At 35.6% G+C, this 21,271-nt stretch overlaps 1 protein-coding gene across 3 annotated transcripts in view; it reads right to left on the reverse strand.

Annotated features, from left to right (window-relative positions):
- Positions 1–399: 399 nt before the first annotated feature.
- LOC126762279 (peroxisome biogenesis factor 1) overlaps positions 400–21,271 on the reverse strand; it is a 36,348-nt gene continuing 15,476 nt past the window's right edge. For 2 of the 3 annotated variants that reach the window (XM_050478933.1, XM_050478935.1), the window contains 2 exons: positions 3,241–3,371; positions 400–681 (listed from right to left, as the gene is read on the reverse strand). In XM_050478933.1, coding sequence (XP_050334890.1) covers positions 609–681; positions 3,241–3,371 — 204 coding nt within the window. In that variant the 3' untranslated portion in view covers positions 400–608. The remainder of the gene's footprint in view (positions 682–3,240; positions 3,372–21,271) is intronic. The other variant, XM_050478934.1, reaches the window with a different exon arrangement.

Raw genomic sequence — 21,271 nt, forward strand, 5'->3', positions numbered from 1 at the left:
AAAATACAGTTGAAGCAAAAACTTGGCTTCATGGCGAGTTTCCGGACACTGCCTCAGAAAAATCAACCATCAAGGATTGGTATGCTAAGTTAAGAAGTGGTGAAAAGAGCGTCGAAGACGGTGAACGCAGTGGGCAGTCGTATCAAACGAGAATTTTCTTGAAGTGTTGAAAAAAGAAATTCGGGGAACCATAAAGAAGACATGGGTCGAACTCACGCAATTCAGCTTTTGCTTTTACCGACACACTCGGAGGATAGGAGTAGTTTTTCAAGACAAAACCAATATTAGAGAATGCATTTATTTATTTTATAATAGTCCTCGACGCTCTTGAATTTAGTATTGCCTTCAGGACTCATTTTCCAAATAATGAGTAAACACACTTTAAAACAAAAATTAAAATTTAATATTATTAATTTTTTTCATTTATTTGTCGAACAAAACGGATCAACGAAAAGAAGCATTACACAGTATGTATACAATCGTATATGGTAACGCACCACACCACTATTTAATTTGTTGTAAATATACCTACTGAATATAAAAATAAAATCCAATTTATATAAAATGGTAGCAACCATTGTTGTTGGTCGTACTAAAGACAGCTTCAACTATGCCAACGTGGCCCGCTTAGCCACAAAATCGCGTGCTCCTCCGCGCTCCTTGTTAGTAAATCGAGCGTAACTGTAAAAATAATAAAAAATAGCAATGATCACAACAGATATCTTCAATAAGACATAAGGAGGTGCTAAACTTGTGTGCAACCGAACATTTCATACTCTCGCAATTTGAAAAGATCAGAGGCGGGGAAATACTTTCAGGTGTTGCAAATTTGTTGTATCTTATTAACTTATGTATGTATGTATATACAAGGTGCGTTCCAAAGTAACAGGACTTTAAAAACAATCAGAACAAATGTTTTTTACGGCAAAATCAATTTATTTTATTCAAAATAGTCTCCTTCTGATTCAGTACAGCTTTTTGCACGGTCCAAAAGCATATCGAAGGAGTGTTTTAGCTCGTAGGCCGGTATGGCCGCCAGTATGCCGGTACAAGCCTTCTGATTGCCCTCAACGTCTGCATAACGCTTTCCTTTCATGGGCAAATGCATTTTTCCGAAAAGGAAAAAGTCGCACGGTGCCATATCAGGTGAATACGGGGAGTGGTTAATGGTTAAAATGTGATTTTTGGTCAAATAATCGTCCTTCGAATGTTGGACTCTGAGCAATTTTTGGTCGTCAGTCAATTTGTGCGGAACAAACCGTGCACACACCTTTCGTAAGACCAAATGTTCGGTCAAAATGCGATAAATCGATGTTTTGGAGATGTGCAATTCCATTTCCATGAATTTCAATGATGATTTCGGCAGATTTTTGATGAATTCACGCACAGTTTCGATGGAATTTCCGGTGATCACGAATTTTGATTGGCCCACATGTTGATCGTTATTTATGTCCTCAAACCACTTTGAAAACGTTGAAACCACTCGTGCACTCTGCTACGGGATAGGCAATCATCGCCATAAACTTGTTTCATCAATTGAAACGTTTCGGTAAAAGTTTTATCAATTTAAATTCTCACTGGATAATCGATAAAGATAGCAGATTCTAACGCCACAGTCGACATATTGATGGCGCCACCAGGGGGCGCTAGATTCAAAAAGTCCTATTTACTGTGGAATGCACCTTGTATATTATTCGTCGTAGACTCTTTTATAATCTAAAAGTCAGTGGACGGGACTGTATGTAGTTTACCAGAGTTGATATTTTGCTTCAATATTCTCATAAACCTACCTTGCCTGCCTACCTTGGAGCCATTAGGTCCCTATGATAATACAAGTACGTAAATTATAAGTGTTTTCAAGGAATTTTATCAAAACTACTCTTCTGACGGTTTGAAATATTAAAAAAAAAATCGAAAGTATTTAACAAATTCAAATTTCTTTAAATTCCGTATTTTTCAACTCCTTGGAGAAATCTTTTGGTCTCACTTGTTCAGGTCGCGAAATTATATACGGCTTTTGAACAGCTTCATGTCGTAAGATCTTTCGTTATCGTTCATGGAAGTTAAACTCAATTCTTTGTTCTGGATATTTAGTAACCATTTGTAAAAAGTTTTTGCCTATGTAGTATGTCTATCCAAAAAATTTCTGGCACACAAAAGGTAAAAGCTGAGGAAATACCTTCGGCTGTCGCCAAAAAAGAGTTTTATAACTACATTTTACTTCCCGTCAGCGAAAATTATATTAAAATCATTCTCAAATAAAATATATGTATATGATTTAAGTACACTCAATCGAAGTGCTAAACAAACGATCGAAATTCATTATATTAGGAATATGAGGTTTATGTATATTAGTAAATTAGAACAAGGTCTGCACCACCTCCTTTCATATTCAGCGCTAAACCACATAATTTTTAGAAAACTTTTGAAATTAATTTCTTTAGAGTAAAATATTACACGTTTTTATCAACATTTACAAGTCGGAAATCATTATAGAGGGTATATTGGGAACAGAAAAAGGTATGGTCTGGTATATTTAAGAACAAATTTTCCAGCAATTTTAACTCAAACACCCACATATTCGGCATAAGGTTTGTTAGCATAAAGAAAATACTTAAATGTAGTATATGTGAGTCGAGATAATTTGTAGACCAATTTCACACATTTTCGTGGACCAGTGTAACACAGTTTTGTTAAAATACTTTCGAAACACTTATAATTTACGTACTTGTATTGCCGTAATGACGTCATAGCCACCTTCCCTGGACTTAGTGGTTATAAGTATGAGGAAAATATCAACCAATGGATGGAAAGTCTCAACTATATTATGGATTAATGAAAATAATCATATAGTATATAGGAACTATATAATATCTTCGGCAAAATTATACTTTTACTTAATATATCTTACAGATTGACCATATATAAGATATAAAGTCAAGGGGATGTTAGAAAATGCGGATATGTGGCATAGAGGGACTAAGAGAAGTATTTACCTTGATTTCATCCGTATCAGGCAAGAGATTACACTATACTATTGACTGTTGATTTCAACTCGTTTGGTCAACCTGATCATTTATATACATATATGAATATAACTCTATATCTATCTCAATTATTTTTAGGTCTTATAAGCAAGCGTTAGGTGAACAAAACTACAATATTCTGTAGCGATATGTTGCGAGAGTATAAAAAGACATTATGTGAAGTTAAGAATGAATGTCTGCACGTGAAACTTACGTCTTCTGATACTTGGCAATATCCGCTGCGCTCAATGAGGGCCGAGTCGTGTTGAAAGCTTCGATTAGATGCTTTTGTCGTACCAAAATTCTAGACAACTGTTTCTGGAAATGGAATAAAATAAAAAAAACCTTGACTTATGTTAATTATCATTTATGTAAATAACAAAGAAAGTAAAAGACATTCACATGTGCATACCTTCTAATAGAGGATGGATGTATGTACATATAGTATAGTCGCAATAAACATTTGTATGCAAGTAAATTTAGAATTAGACTTAAGCTTTAAAGGTTACTTGAATTAGTATTTTGTCAATTTCACAAAAACACCCTTCGTGTTTTTATATTCTCTTAATAAATTTTGGTTTTCATAAAGTAAATTTAATGTATTGTGCATTCATAAAACCAAATTCAAACAGAGCTTAAGCTAAAAATAGAGTTAAATGGCATTTTGTTACATAAATATGTATAAGCTGGCAATAAAAAATATACCTATAATTCACAGAGCTCCTTGCGACGCAACTTAAATATAAATTTCTTCAATAATTTAATTGATAGCAACTTATCCTTGGGTTTGGTAGATTGAATTTTTAAATACTTCATTGTACAAACCAAGTACAATATTTTTGTTGAACAAGCAAAAAACCATAAGGTTAACTAGTATGGAAGAACTATGTAGGTTCGACTGTAACCGAACATATTATACTCCTGCAATTAAGGGGTTATGTGGCTTTGAAAATGTCAAAAAATCGATTTTTCTGTCTTATTAAATAGCGCAATACACAAATATTCTCCCAAAACTTTAAATCGATCCGAGTAAAATTCTAAGAGACAGATACTTCGGAAATTCCATCCATTACGCCACGTCGGTGTAGTGCACCGCAGGTTTAATGCCTTTTTCTCAAAACTCCATTTTTGAAGTCGGTGGACACGATTTCGTGAAAAGTTATGGACCGATTCAATTCGAATTGTGTACACATCTTTAAAATAACGTTATCTAGTTATTGAGTGAAGAATTTTTTTTGTATTACAACTTATATTTTAAGCCAATAAATGGCGAAAATGTGACTAAGAAATAAAATTTTTGGTTTTTTAATTTTAGATGAACCAATAATAAGTTATGCTGTCCACGGCGAGTGCACTTTTGTTGTGAGACACCCAGGGAGATGAGGTCTCGACGGCTGAATTTTCAACATTTTTATGTCATATGCCATATTATATTTTGGAAATATGTGATCGTTTACATTAAAAAAAATCGTAAAAATACCTTTTTTTTTGTACTTCTGAAACTTACCTAACCCCTTAACCAAAATTATAGCCAATGAAATACCTTCAAGTGTTGGCAAAACTTTATACTGAACAAGTAAGGAAGGGCTAAGTTCGGGTTTATAACCCTATATTTAATCCGATTAGCTTTAGTTGATAAATATAAACAATCGTTAAGTAAACAAAACTATTATACTCTGTAGCAACATGTTGCAAGAGTATAAAAATTTTTCTTTCGCAAAATACATATGCCGACTAGTGTAATATAACTTAATTAGATACCAATTTTCTTTGTAGTCCATTCACGATTTCGACGAACAATGAAGTTGAACACTTTAACTACATTTGTATAGTCTTGCAACCTGTTGCCACAGAATATTATAGTTTTGTTCACCTAACGGTTGTACGTATCATCTAAAACTAATCGAGAAGATTTAGGGTTATATATACATATATGTATGTATAAATGATCAGGATGAAGAGAAAAGATGTAAACCGGTTGACTGTCTGTCTGTCCGTCCGTCCGTGTAACCTGTAACTTGAGTAAAATTTGAGATATATTGATGAAACATGGAATACGTGTTCCTTAGTACAAAAAAATTAATTGAACTACTCCCACGCCCATAAATCGCCATTAACCAGAAATATAGAACGTGCCATAACTAAGCACTAAATTAAGATATAAAACTGTAATTTGGTAGAGAATTGCAGTAGCAAGGGCACCTGTGGGCAAAAAATTTTGAAAAAATGGCCGTGGCCCTCTAATAAGTTTAATGTACATATCTCCTACACCACTAAAGCTACAATAACCAAATTCGCCCAACACTAATACTATAAAAACTCCTACCGATAGTGCGAAAACGGATGAAATCGCATGATAACCCCGCTCACTCCCTATATAACGCTACTGTTAAAAACTACTAAAAGCGCGATAAATCAATAACTAAATACGCCAGAAACATTAAATTTTACCACCGAGATGGTATGAGGGCTTTATGTGAGCCGGTGTGAAAATTAGACGATGGGCGTGGCACCGCCTACTTTTTGGTAAAATCCCACCATTCTTCTGATATTCCTATATCACAGTACGAAAATGGACGAAACCAGTCTACAAAAACGCCTACTTCTCATATAACACAATTTTAAATTCTACTTTATTCTTACACTTTCCACATTAAGAAGCAATTAATATAATTGGATTAAACTTTGCACGAATAATGCGTTTAGTGTATGCCACCTTATGTTCAAGCTCCTGGGTACCGAATATTTGGACCACGGTATCTATAGTTTACTTTTGATCGAAATTTTGGTTACATCTGAAGGTATTTCCCAGGATTTAAAAAAAAAAACTTTTTTTATTTATCATTTTTACTTATGTATGTAGTAAACTAATACAAACTTAACAAGTAAGGAAGGGCTTAGTACGGGTGAAACCGATCATTTCATACAATTGCAACTTGCCACGATCACCCGATTACGAAGTCGTCTTCGGTTTTACAGACAGGCAGACAGTCACTCGGATTTCAACTCATCCATCATCTTCATCATTTATATACCTCGTTTATTTTTAGGTGAACAAAACTATTATACTCTCTAGCAAAATGCCGCAAGAGTAGAAAAATAAGAAACAGATTTTTCCATAGAAATGTAGGTAGTTTATTATATTTTAATAGAACTACTAAGTTAAGAAATATTTTGATAATAAGCAAGCAGTATTTATTAGTTCGCAATTGTTGTGTAATTTGATTTGTTATTTGTTTAAGTACGTACATGCCCCAGTCAAATAATTAATATTTCTTTCTTGGCTGTTATATCCGTAATTAAATATTAAACAACAAAATTAATTTCCAAGTTTACAAGAAAATCTAGTTAAAAGCTATCATGGCGCTCAAAAACGAATTGGTAGAAAAAATTAATAAAATAATATTAGAGCAAGTTCCAGGTGAGGTGAGGACCTAAATCTCAATAGAAAGTGATGACTCTGTAGAGTTCTTAAATTCCCTCGAGCTGTCGGGGTTACCCTCCCACAAGTTGAAGCTCAAAGTTGGTGTGCCTACCATACTGATTCGTAGCCTGGACGCGCCCAGACTGTATAACGTCATTAGATTACATAGTACAAAGCTCAGACGGCACATCGTGAGGCCACCATTCTTACTGGAGGGCCACAGGAGAGAGGTATTGATACCCAGAATCTCTATAATACCTACAAACTTACCCTTTCAGTTCAAAAGCCTTCACGTACGACAACGTACCAAACTGTTCAAGCCTCCAGATACCGAATATATGGACCCCAGATCCAATTGCAATTTTTTTTATCGAGGATATAGATGAATCTGTGAGATATATTATAGACTCTCAGAGAGAAATGTTTTCTGATAACGATATGCTCGTGTGCAAAAAATCGGATCAATAATTCTTTTAGTCCCCATATACCTAATAGAAAAATTTTCGAACTGACTTTATGGCGCAAATATCGGTCAATATGTGAGTTATCTTAATGAAATTGAAAGAGCGTTCTAATAACAATGTACCTTTGTTCATAATATGGATACGAGCGAAATTGAAGTTTTGCCCTAGCCGCCAGACAACTAATAACAGAACTTTAAAACTTTAAACGTTGATGATATTTGAGATACCTTAATAAAGCTCAGAGAGCATCTACCCCTATTCCCTACATATGTTCCTAATATAAGAATTTCACGATTTAATTGAAATAATTTCTTCAGCTTTGAACTTTGAAGTTGCAAGAGCATGATATCCTCGGTTACACTCGAACTTAGCTCTTCCCTACTTGTTAAATTTATTTTCAGTTAAACTTATATAAAAAATAATTATTTATAAAGCTTTAATGACAGCTGTGCCAAATGCAACAATATAGCGCAATTATTTTCGAATATAATTGCTAAATTGACAGATACTATTATAAAGAAAGGGAGGAACTATTTGCACTTGTGTGTGTACGAGGGCTGCTATATATATTCTGGCCTAGGGCAACACTAAGTGTTGCCAGGTGCAATCTGAATTTCCATTGGAAAGTTTGACATTTTTTAGCATAACATCACTCAGAACGTTTTGTCATTTAATCGTGAATTGTTTTATTTACAGGGAATTAAAAAATTCATCTCGGCCCAAAACTGGAATTAACTCGTGAACATTTTCGTGCGATCATTTTTCACAACTTTCGACGTGGATTATTACGACAAGAGTGCATCGATGAACTAAAATCTTTGTATGGCTATATAGCACTTGTGTAAAACTGGTACAACGAATTCAATCGTGGCCGACGCTCGCTCAAAGACGAATTCCGTGAAGGTCGTCCAAAAACAGCCGTTGTGCCAGAAAACATCGATGCCGTACGTGAACTGATAATGCAAGACAGTCATGTAACATACCTTCAGATAGAGGCATGCCTATGCATTTCTCCCACCAGCATACATTCGATATTGCATGAACACCTGGCCGTAAAAAAGGTTTGTTCTCGTTGGATCCCGCACAATTTGACAATCGCTCAAAAAAAGGCTCGTGTGGATTGGTGTAAAGAAATGCTGAAAAAATACGATCGCGGTGCTTCAAAAGACGTTTATAAGATCGTCACAGGTGACGAATCATGGATCTATGCGTATGAGCCCGAAACAAAACAGCAATCGACAATAAAAAAAAAAAAATAAAAATAAAAAAAAACCATTTTCGTTGATAAATATGCCTGTTTACATTATTAGGCCAGAAATATATATAGCAACCTACGTATGTATAATATGGTTGTAACGAATTAACTCAAAAACTACTTCGGCGATTTCAAAAATTCCTTCACCATTGAAAAGCTACATTCTCCCTGAGTAACTTAGGCTATAGTATTTATTGCTAGAAAAGATTAGGCAATCTTACTAAAACGTAACCTAAAGTGTACAAAAGTGTCATAAAACGTCATTCGTTTATATAATACAATAATTTACAAAAAAGGGATAAAAATGAAAAAAAACTGCGGCTGAAGAAAGAAAAGTTATTATGAATGCTTTAAAAAAATAAAACAATCAAAGAAATAAGTGAATTGGTTCAAAGACCTTAATAAGCAAGAAAAAATGTTGATAAATAAAAAAGTAATTAAGGTTTTTTTTTAATTTTTCCCCATGATTTTTTACATAAATTTTGTCATAACTTGTCAATAAATTATAAAAAATATAGGGACGATAGCCAGACGTTTTGTGAGCATTTTAAAAAAATTAAGCAAATTGGTTGAGTAGTTCGACCGGAATCATGTCCGCCAGTTTAAAAAAGTGTGTTTTGAGAAAAACGCGTTTAAAGTTTGAGATGTGCACTCCGAGCGCTCCGAAAGTCAAGCGGTATTATCATTTTTGGGCCTTTTTCGAATCCTTCCAATGGTAAATTGGGTTACTACATTAATTCTAAGGGTATAAGGGAACAGAAAATGCAAAAAAATTTTTTTTTTTTGAAAAAAGATTACCCTACTGTTGTGGTTTCAGAAAATTGGTACATTCAACAGATTGCAGGAAGTCATAAAGTCAAAAGTAAAACAAACTAAATATTAACAAGTAAGGAAGGGCTAAGGTCGGGTGTCACCGAACATTTTATACTCTCGCATGATAAAGTGATAATCGAGATTTCATTATACGTCATTTATATATTTTTCAAATACCGTATTTTTGTAAAGTTTTATTCCGCTATCATCATTGGTTCCTAATGTATACATATATTATACAGAGAAGGCATCAGATGGAATTCAAAATAGCGTTATATTGGAAGAAGGCGTGGTTGTGAACCGATTTCACCCATATTTCGTACGTGTCATCAGGGTGTTAAGAAAATATAATATACCGAATTTCATTGAAATCGGTTAAGTAGTTCCTGAGATATGGTTTATGGTCCATAAGTGGGCGAGGCCACGTCCATTTTCAATTTTAAAAAAAAGCCTGGGTGCAGCTTTCTTCTGCCATTTTTTCCGTAAAATTTAGTGTTTCTGACGTTTTTTGTTAGTCGGTTAACGGACTTTTAGTGATTTTCAACATAACCTTTGTATGGGAGGTGGGCGTGGTTATTATCCGATTTTTTCCATTTTTGAACTGTATATAGAAATGCCTAAAGAAAACGACTCTGTAGAGTTTGGTTGACATAGCTATAGTAGTTTCTGAGATATGTACAAAAAACTTAGTAGGGGGCGGGGCCACGCCCACTTTTCCAAAAAAACTGCGTCCAAATATGCCCCTCCCTAATGCGATCCTTTGTGCCAAATTTCACTTTAATATCTTTATTTATTGCTTAGTTATGACACTTTATAAGTTTTCGGTTTCCGCCATTTTGTGGGCGTGGCAGTGCGCCGATTTTGCCCATCTTCGAACTTAACCTTCTTATGGAGCCAAGGAATACGTGTACCAAGTTTCATCATGATATCTCAATTTTTACTCAAGTTACAGCTTGCACGGACGGACGGACAGACGGACGGACGGACAGACAGACATCCATTTCGACTCTACTCGTCACCCTGATCACTTTGGTATATATAACCCTATATCTGACTCTTTTAGTTTTAGGACTTACAAACAACCGTTATGTGAACAAAACTATAATACTCTCCTTAGCAACATTGTTGCGAGAGTATAAAAACTGATACATTAACATGCCACCATGTGGAATATTTTTAATATCACAACAGAAAATTGTATTGCGGCTATATTCAATTATAATTTTAGATGAGTGCAAAAATATTCTCAAACATTGCACCGAACAATGCAATATTTAAACGGCAACAATGAAGTTGGCATCCCGGACATTCTCCGATTTTCTTAAGCCAATGCGATTAATGAATATTTAAGCAATCGTTTTTATGGTGAAACACTTCAATTTACCATAAATATGTACGAAAAACTACAAATGAAAAAATAATAAAACTGCTTCTTTTATTATAGAAATGAAAATAACTCCATATGACCCGCAATCACCGGACATTAATTCTATTCAGCATTTCTAGAACTTATTGGAAAAACGAAAACATTGTATTTCATCAAAAAAGTGCCTAAAAACTGCCTTAAGGACCTAGTGAGTCAAAATATGCGGAAATAATACTATAAATTGAGTGGGAGGCATGGGTCGACGTCTGGGGGCAATAATTCCAACAAAATGAAGGCCAAAAAATAATAAATAAATATAAAACTGTTTTGAAGGATGGAGTCATGTGTAGAAATTCACGCATGTGAGGAAAGTTCTCTGATTGCCATTCACTTGGGAGTGGCCAGAAACGATTTTTTTACATATGGCTCAAGCAGCTCCCGACTTCCGGTCGTTGACCAAGTATCCTCTGGGTAGCCAGAAAACCTCCGTTCGAAGGCGAAACATCCCCTCCACAGGGTTGTACGCTGGGTTTGAGACCCGCCACGTAAAAAACACTATCAACCAGCCTTGAATAGGGCCCAGGTCTGAAAGTATTCGACGCAATATCCGCGGGGGAAGTAGAGAAAGAGGAAGACCTCCACTCCGTTGGAAAGACCAGGTGGCTTCGCCTGGCATTTCCAATTCGCGCCATGTTTCGGAAAGAAGAAACGACTAGCGCGCTGTTGTTAACTCGGCTATAATCACGTAAGCGGTATCTACGCCAGTAAAGAAGAAGAAAAAACGGTTCTGATTTATATAAATAATCATTAGTGCGGGTTTTTTTTTAAGCTTTCGTATACATTTTTTTTATTTGTGTAAAACAAAAATATTTTGATATTCTATGCTGTTTATTGTTAAATATATAATATGTTTATAATATCTTTTGAAATAAACATCAAAAAAAACAAAAAATATGTTCGTTTGGAAACAAATAAATATGTCGTAAGTGTAGGAAAACTTTATGGATTCACTATATATCCCACATGAGATAACTTATGTTGAATGTTGGTTCATCTATTATTATGCATGACTTGTTGCCTCAACGGCCCTTACATTCCTCCCGATTTTTTTTACCTTTCCTTGACACGGACCTTGTTATGGACTATTGGTTTGAAACCTGGCCTGGTGACCGAGGTATTCTGTCACCTGAGTATGAAGGAGTGACACCATGCAAAAATTGCTGATGGATTAATACCAAGGCTGCCTCTGTCCTATTAAAACCCGAAGGGTTACTAGGGGAACCCCGCACGTTTCCCACTGCTTTGGAGTTTAGTGGTTAGCATCCTGCTTAAGGGGGTATTCTACTCTAGAATTTTGAAAAATGCGATTTTTTTTATATATTTAAAGTTTAGACCCTTAAGAACATATCCTCCAAAGGATTTTTAAAAATTAAAATTATTTTAAGAGCTACAGTTACTTTAGTGACGCAGTACCTAGCCCGGTTCGGCCGTATCGAATTTTTTAAACGCGTTTTTCTCGAAACTACTTTTTTCCACACGGTACCGGCATTATCTCAAGTTCTATATAACCGATTTACTTGAAATTTTGTGTGAACCTTCTTTATATAATCCTTTATAGTTCCTATAAGCATCGTGTCATAATTTTTGTTTTTAATATTTTAAAAAAATTCAGGAATTTCAAAAAAAAAGCGTAAAAAATGATTTTTATTTTCAGGCAGTCGCCATTTTTCAAAAAAATTTGTTTTCGTGGTCCCTGAGGTAGGGACTATAACATCATCCTTACTGATTAAGAATTTCTTTTGATTTTTTTTTCAGACCACCAGGAGAGTCAGGATCAATGTCACCAAGATGCGCCATTTTGTTTTACACCTGTCTATATATATTAATTGTCATTTTTTACGACACTTTAAAAATTACCTGAAATTCATGCTTCTAGAGTAGGATACCCCCTTAACGAACTTCAGGAACGAGGCTGCCGGGTAATAGCCTACGCTGACAATGTTGTTCTTATGCTAAATGGAAAATTCCTAAATTCAGTCTACAAGAACAAGCATACGCCAGGAAGGATACCTGGTATCTTACTGTACGAACAGCAGCGGCTTAGCCGTCAATCCAAGTAAAAGAAAATTGGTTTTATTTACTAGGAGGCAAAAGATCTCAAACGTGCTTCTCCTTTTTTCGTCTTCAATCTGTTGACAAGGGTAAATACCTACATATGTAGGTCATATCCTTGATAGAAAATTTTCATGGATGCCAAATATTGTGGAGCCAGCTAAGAAGACATCGTTTGCCTTATATTAATGTAGAGGAGCTATAAGGAAAAGGTAGTGTCTTTCACCAAAGGTAGTATTCTGGCTCTACGAAACCGTAGTAAAGCCAATAATATTCTACGGTGTATTCGTCTGGTAGAAAGCGCTCGAAAGGGCAATTGTTTATCGCGAGCAAGTATTTTGGATTGGTAAAAATTATTCAAATAGCGTCGAGAACGCGTTGACGACGTCCGGGACGACCATCAACATCAACTGATGATGAGGACGTCAATAAAATAGAGAAATTAGTGCTTGAGAATTGACAATTACCAGTGAGAGATCTTACTGGCATCGTTGGAATATCGGATCAGTGAAAACCATCTTGAATGATCATTTGGGCCCAAAAAAGTGAACGCACGATTATTTCCAAACCGCTCAATTTTTTCGAAAAACCGTGTCGCAGTAACGTCTGTGAAACAATGCTTTCTGACTACCAGGATGTCATGAAACATATTATTACTAGCGATGAGTCTTGGGTCTATGCTTACGACCTGGAAGCAGAAGGTCAATCGGTAGAATATCATGGGAAAGGTGAGCCGAATAAATCGCAAATATTTACGCGCGATTATATTTTACAACTTTCAACATAGATTAACTCAGTGACAAAGCAGCGAAGAACCTTATTCAATTTCTGACGATGAAGTTATATCAAGGACCAGTGTAAATCGATATATACTAATTTAATTCATATTCCCACTTTAATCTAGGCTACTTGCATATTGGGGACAGAGGAAGTGATGGTATAATTGAATTAATTTACACATTGCTGAAGTATACTGTATACTAAGTACATATGCAGTATCAGGGAGTTGGGGTAATTTGTAGACTAAATTCATATAATTTCGGATTTAAACTATAGTAATCCAATTATAAACGTTCAGTTAATATATATAAGTTTGAAAATTTTATAATAGGTATATCAGTGAAAGGGGTAGTATAAATGCGACTATACCTATTTTTGGCAAAACAAAATACTATACTATTAACATAATGAAAAGATACATTAGTTTCATTGAGATACCTCACATAGCATCACCAATATGCAATATTAGTTATGGGGGGCTCAGTGGCGTAGCTACAACTTCGGGCACCCGGGGCCAAGGATGTAAAAATTAATATTTTTCATTGTTATTCAGATTATTACATTGTGAGTGTACAACTCTTTATCTTTTATAATAAATTTTGTAAAAAAATTATTCACAAAAATACTTTCTACCTGGTTGGATGTAAAATTTAATGTTAATGACGCATTATCACACTTCAAGCAGTTTTTAACAAAACCGTTATATCGGGAGTGGCCGGGGATATCATTCGACTTCCCCATTTTCACATAGTCCCAAGAGGAATTGAAAAGATTTGTTCTGTGCTGAGTCATATGACTTCAATCGTGGAGATATATATATATTATATGTTAAACATGTTAGGGGACGAGGTCAAGTCCACTTTTTAAAGATCTTCAAACCACAAGTACTCCCCTGTTGATTAGTTTTGGCAACTTATAGATTATCAACTAATGACGTTTTTGAACATGACAGTGGTCAAATTACGGCAATCTACAATACCAAACTTCTCATGTATCAAGTTCCATCAATATATCTTAATTTTTACTCAAGTTACAGCAGACCTGGATTTTAACTCGTCTCGTCATTCTGATTATTTATGTATACAAGGTCTGTCGCAAAAGAAACGAACTTTTTAAATATAACTGTTTCTGGTGGCGCCACCTATTGGTGAGTATATGAAATAAAAAGTTTGATCTCTTGTTGACATTTCGTAAAAATTTTAAGACAATTGGATAACTACAATCGATGTTATCGATCAAAGAGTGACAGCAGCTTTTGGTCATCGGTCGTAAAATGCATTTTGAACAAAGAGCAAATATTAAATTTTGTTTTAAACTTGAGAGAACGCTTACTGAAACATTTCAAATGATGAAAAAAGTTTATGGTGATCAGTGCCTATCTCATAGTAATATGCATGAGTGGTTTAATCGATTCCAAGAAGGTCGTGAGGACCTCTGTGACGATCAGAAGTCGGTCGTCTTCAGAAGTCAAAAATAAAGACAATGCTGATTTGTTTTTACGATTCCGAGAGTTCGTCCCACCTGGCCAAACGATTAATGCTGTGTTTTACCTTGGTGTTTCGCTTCTTTTGTCACGCATTTGTCGTGCTCGACCACAATACCGTGAGGCAGGGTCCTGGCGCCTGTTGCACGATAATGCGCCGTGTCATCGGTCGATGCTTGTCACTGATTTTTTGACAAAAAACTCCATATTAACCATTAATCACTCACCCTACTCACCTGATCTGGCACCCTGTGATTTTTACCTAATTGGAAAAAGGACACTTGAGCTATCCAAAAGGCGACGACCGATATTCTCAAGAAAAATGACCTTAAACACTCATTTGAAATGCTAATTGACCGGGCTAAACTCTGTATCGAAGCACAAGGAAACTACTTTGAATAAAAGAATATAACTTTTGAAAAATATTAATTTTTTGTTGTTTTTTTTAAGAGTCCTGTTTCTTTTGTGGCAGACCTTGTATATACATACATATGTAACTCTATATCTATTTTGATTGGTTTTAGATGATACAAATAACCGTTATGTGAACAAAACTATAACAATTTGTAGCAGCATATTGCCAGAGTATTAAAAACTTCAAAGTATTTAAGAAACGAGTTGTGCATTTGTGAAAAGGAGGTCCGACTTTTATGAAGAAATTGGAAACGTACAGTTTCGGTCAAAATCTAAGTAGTGCTGAGCATTCTTTATATATTCATAAGTATATGATCAAACTTTTTACAAGGTGCATTCCAAAGTAAACAGGACTTTTTGAATCTAGCGAACCCTGGTGGCGCCATCTATATAGCGACTGGTGCGTTAGAATCTGCTATCTTTATCGATTGTCCAGTAAGATTTCATAACATTTCATGGATTGGAAGTGAAGTTATTGCGTATTAAGTGTCAGTATGTTTGTCTTATCGATGCGAAAATGAGCTTCGAACAAAGAGCCAACTTAAATTTTGTTTTAAAATTGGTAAAACTTTTACCGAAACGTTTCAATTGGTGAAACAAGCTTATGGCGATGATTGCCTATCCCGTAGCAGAGTGCACGAGTGATTTCAACGTTTTCACGTGGTCGTGAGGACATAAATGACCATCAATATGTGGGCCAATCAAAATCCGTGATCACGGGAAATTCCATCTAAACTGTGCGTGTATTCATCAAAAATCACCCGAAATCATCATTGAAATTCTAGGAAACGGAATTGAATATCTCCAAAACATCGATTTATCACATTTTGACCGAACATTTAGGCATACGAAAGGTGAGTGCACGGTTTGTTCCGCACAAATTGACTGACGACCAAAAATTGCTCAGAATCCAACATTCGATCGACTTGTGACCGATTATTTGACCAAAAATCACATTTTAACCAATAACCCCCCGTTCCCCTGACATGGCACCGTGCGACTTCTTCCTGTTCGGAAAAATGCATTAGCCCATGAAAGGAAAGCGTTATGCAGACGTAGAGGCCATTCAAAAGGCTTGCACCGGCACACTGTCGGCCATACCGGCCAACGAGCTAAAACACTCGTTCGACATGCTTTTGGACCGTGCAATTTGATTTTGCCGAAAAAACCATTTGTTCTGTTTTTTTTTTAAGCCCTGTTTACTTTGGAATGCACCTTGTATATTATCAGAGTATCAGCTGAGCATCAGCAGCAAAGTATCAAGTTAGTACATATCAGAAGTATTGCAGTATTGCGGTAATTATTAAACAGCTCAAACAAACCCATTTCCACTAAACTGTGGGAAAATGGCGAAATCAGGCGCCTTACTGCCCATTCAACACAACTTCAACTAATACTTCCACCCACATACCTAAAGAAAGATTTTCGAACTTCAGGCTGACTTTATGTTTAAATTGCGTGAGTAATGTCAAAAATTTGTTTAATCTGCCCAAACCTTTTTTGCCCCCAATATACCCTATATAGTGATTTCCGACTTCGCATCTATCTTTAAATAAATTTCATATTGCAGTGAAATTAAATGGACAAGCTTTCTAAAAAATTATATCGTTTAGCACTTAATATGAATGGAATTGGGTTAGACCTTGTTCCAAACCTCATATCCCAAATGTAATAAATTCCCATCCTCTGGTTGACGTTTTGCACAACACCTTGGGTTTCACTTTAAAATTCGTTAGCATCAGAAGTTCAGAAGTCGACATGAAAACAAACGATGGCTTGTCGGGACTTTTTATTTGCAAAGCTTTTTCGATTGGTAGTTTGTGAAAAAATGGTTTGAAAAATTAAAATTATCAGTAAATCTTTGTAAAATTTTAAAAATAAAGGTGAGAATCATTTAAGTATTCAATTAAAATTTATGTTTTTAAATTTTACATTTTACAAAACTTCATTTAACAGTCTCGAAAAATAAGAGTTGTATGTTCGAGAAGTACGTCCTGATAAGAAAATGATTTCTGGATTGATTGACTATTAGTTGCTCGCCCACAATGGTACATAATGCTATTTTAGGCACCAACCAAGTAATAAACACGTGAAAGGAAGCCAGCAATGTCAATAAGAGAAGTCAAATCATTGTCTGATACTCAAAGTAGTTTCCATATGCGGCTGCCACAGAGATAAAAGGACACCATTACCTTTTTAACTGGAAGTATAGAAAGTGCACGGCGGCGTTTGCGCGTTACGACCTGGTTGCTCGCAGTCTAAGAAAAGTGTCGTTATTGCCTAAAAAGCATTTTAAGCAAAGATTCCGATTCGCTGAAGAACATTTAAAATGTTCTTCGACACAATGCTGCAACATTTTATGGTTGGACCAATCGAAGATTGTTATGTACAACGCCCCCCCAATACAGAAACACCAACCGAAAAACATAACAAAAACGGTAACAGTACGGCAACGGTACATGGAAGTGTAAGATTCATGGTTTGAGCGTGCTATTCTGGGCAAGTTGGATGACTCATTTATTGTATGAAAGAAGAGATGACTGGTGACTCCTATGTCGATATATTTCCGCCCGTTGCCTGGGCGTTCCAACAGGACAATGATTCCAAAGGAAAAAGTTAAGTTACTAAAAGGTGGTTGGAGGAAAATAAATTTAACGAAATGGAATCACCGTCACAGTCCCTTGACATCGACCCTATCGAAAACTTGTGAACTGATTTCAAGAAGTCGGCAGCCCGATGTACAGGATTTGTCCGGAAAGCAATAAGACTGAGTCGATTTAAAAAAAATTTTTAAAAACTTTCAAAATAGGCACCTTTTGCGTCGATGCAGCGCTGCCAGCGCGATTTGAAGCATTGAATGCGTCCTTGAGAGCCGAGGTGTACACTGCTTGAATCTCCTCGGTCGTCTCAAAATGTTTGCCTTTCAGGCAAGGAAACAAAAAAGGTCCGGAGGGGCCACATCTGAGGTGTAGGGCGACTGCGGAAGCGTTGGGATGCCGGCCTTGTTTGTCGAAGTCGCAGGTCTTCCCGCACGGTCTTCATCAGCTACCTCTTCCCGGCCCTCCAAAAAGGCCTGATGCCACCGAAACACACCACTTCTTGCTAAAGCAACATCTGGGATCAAGCAGGCTTGATCATATCAAACGTCTCTGTCGCACATTTACCTAGTTTCAGACATAATTTAATCGAGTACCTCTGCTCTAACGAAAGCTGAAAATGTTTGTCCTGACTCTCCAGGTGCTCGGAGACAACTGACCGGCCGCTCGTTAATTAGCTAGGAACGCTTTCTACCGAATCCAGTCGGTGCACGCACGCTCTGAAGTACAGTCGCGGCGGAAGAAAATCAATTCTATTACTTTCCGGACAAACCCTGTAAGCCGACATCGGCCACGCAATTATTTGAGGTTCATTTGAAAAATATTTTTTAAAAACGCTATCCACACTTCGAAAAACGAAAACGTTATTTTTTGGAAGCACTGTACTTAAGACTTCCTCCAAACTTCGTATGCACAATAAAAGCGATCAAAGACGCTGACATTATGAGATAGGTAAGGGTATCTTTTCTCATGGTATTTCTGAACCAATGCTGCTGTTCGAAGACGTTATCTGTATAATCTAAAGGAATCATATTACTCTCGCAAAACACCCACAAATTAAAGTTTATTGTTTATTTTAATCCTTTTATTATAGCTGTTCGTAACTATTAGCTTTTACACAACCTTTGAACCTCTTTCCATGGTTGCAATTCTCATAATAGGTTTGTTCAAAAACTATCGCGTCAGCAGTGACATTATCATGGTGCAGAAGCCTATTTTTTCTTCCACAAATCGCGAGTTTGTAGCGGATTGATTTGCGCAAATTGCGCATAACTTGCAGGTCATATTCTTTGTTGACCGTTAGCTACGATTGTACGACGATTGGCCAATACTATTTTCCTTACTTCGTATGCCACAGTCAACATTCGGAATACGGATAAAAATCCAGGTCCGTTCCGGTTACGTAGACCCGACTGTCGTTTGAACGGTATGGTGTTCTCACATTTTTCTTACAAGGAATTACCATGAATGTAGTAAAACAATATTTTGAATACCCGCTAGTAATGTTTTCAATGTCAATCTTATGACGGCAATTTTTTAATATATCGTAGAAGTATCAAACGCTAATTAAATATTTTTTCTCTTTCTCACAAACATTAATGAATTAATTACAATTCTTGTTTTAAATAAAATTATATTCGAATTAGATCACTTGTGGTTAAAAGAAATAATTATAAACGCATCTTAATATTTTTATGTAAATATAAAAACAAATACATCAAGTTGGAGAAACTGGTCTAAGTATTGGCTGCAATGCATTGCTATTTATTATAGGAATAGTGGCCTCTGTAGTCATCCAACTTGTGAATGCCAAGATATTGCCTGGCAATCAGTAAAGGAATTGTAATAGTACACAATTACCGGAAAACTGATAACTTTCATACAGTTGTGTTCATGAAAATACTTAGTAGTGAAACAGCTTCTTATATTTAAAGATCTTTCCTAACATTATCTGACTTGCCAAGCCAACAAGAGTGATTATTTTGAAAGTATAAACATTTGCCTCCGCTACCTTTTCTATGACGCATTTTTATATTTTCTAAAAAAGCAAATTTTTCATTAAAATACATAGTAGTGCCTCTCGTTAGGGACCAATAAATGAAAAAAATTATTAGATAATTGTTATAAACAAATCTATTTAAGTGATTTACAAATTTTGTGATGAAATTTTTTGAAGAGCCATTTCTCTTTTATTTTTAGTAGATAGAGGAAGAAATTGTTCTTTTGAGAAATTAGAATTGATAATAAAGTTAAGGAAACCAGACAGAACCTAGAAGGAATCGAAAATATAGTAAACTACAGCTCCATAATGACATACTTGTACAATGCTATAAAATACAACGATAAAGCAGAAAAAAGAAGGAAGATGGACAAAAATCGATATTATAGTACAGACAGATTATACGATTTTTAAAATCAAGTACTAACCATACACAAATATTATAAAAAAAAAAAATTTAAATAGTCGTTTACTACCCTTAGAAAACGTTGGAGACTAGCAATTTGAAAATAAAAAGTTTCCTGAAAGTAACTCTTTTAACGAAGAAACATGTAGCTGCAAGAATAATGTTCGCAAAAGAACATTTCAATTGGCCATCTACAAAATGGCAGAAACTGATGTGACCAATGAAAACAAAATTGCTTAGTTTTGGTGGAGCCAGCTTAGTTTTGGAGAAAGTATGTCCGTCCACTACCAAACACATAACATCATTTCAGGCACACTACCAAAATTTTTAAACATGGTGGTCGGAGCATTACGGTATGGACCCTATTTACCTACTATGGTGTTAGTGCTACATATTTTATATATAGCATCATAAACTAAACTTGGAATGTAAAACTGTTGAAGGAGGTTATGTTCTCATTTGTCAGCAAGGAAATGTCTATAAAAAAGACGTTTAAACAAGATAATCACCCAAAACATACGACCAAACTAACTAAAGAGCGGTTTGCATCAGAAAGGATCGATGTAATGTCCCGGCCAGAGCAAACAGTGGACCTGAATTCAAACAAAATTTTTTTAGGGGAAATCTTAAACGTGTTGCTAATCCATCAAATTGAACACAACTTTGGCTAGCGTCAAGGATGCATATGGACAAATCCTTATAAGACGATGCACAGTGGTCGGTCTTGTATGGAATCAGCGGCCAAAAATACTTCCACTGCATTTGTAAAAGTGAAACTTTTGCCAAAGCTTTTTAAAATCTCCATCTCCCGTTTCCCACTCTGCCACCCCCCGATGGTAACAAATTTTAATTAATTATATTAAATTAAAAAAATTGATAAACGAAAAAAGGAATTTTTGAATATTATTCAACTAAATCAAAAATCTTTGACTGGTGATGAAAGGATCTAAGCTCAAAAGCAATCGGTTTAGCAAGTACTGATTTGTAGCGATCCGTTAGTTCTTTCATGTATGATGGAGTCGATACATCTTAACGTCCTAATTGCTTGACTCAGCAAATTCTTATGAGAGCTCTACAATTGAAACTGGTGCATAGTAAATAACATCAGGAGCGTGAATTGAAATTTTACGAA

The sequence above is a fragment of the Bactrocera neohumeralis genome, chromosome 6 (genome assembly GCF_024586455.1).
Source record: "Bactrocera neohumeralis isolate Rockhampton chromosome 6, APGP_CSIRO_Bneo_wtdbg2-racon-allhic-juicebox.fasta_v2, whole genome shotgun sequence".
In the NCBI taxonomy this organism is placed as follows: Eukaryota; Metazoa; Arthropoda; class Insecta; order Diptera; family Tephritidae; genus Bactrocera; species Bactrocera neohumeralis.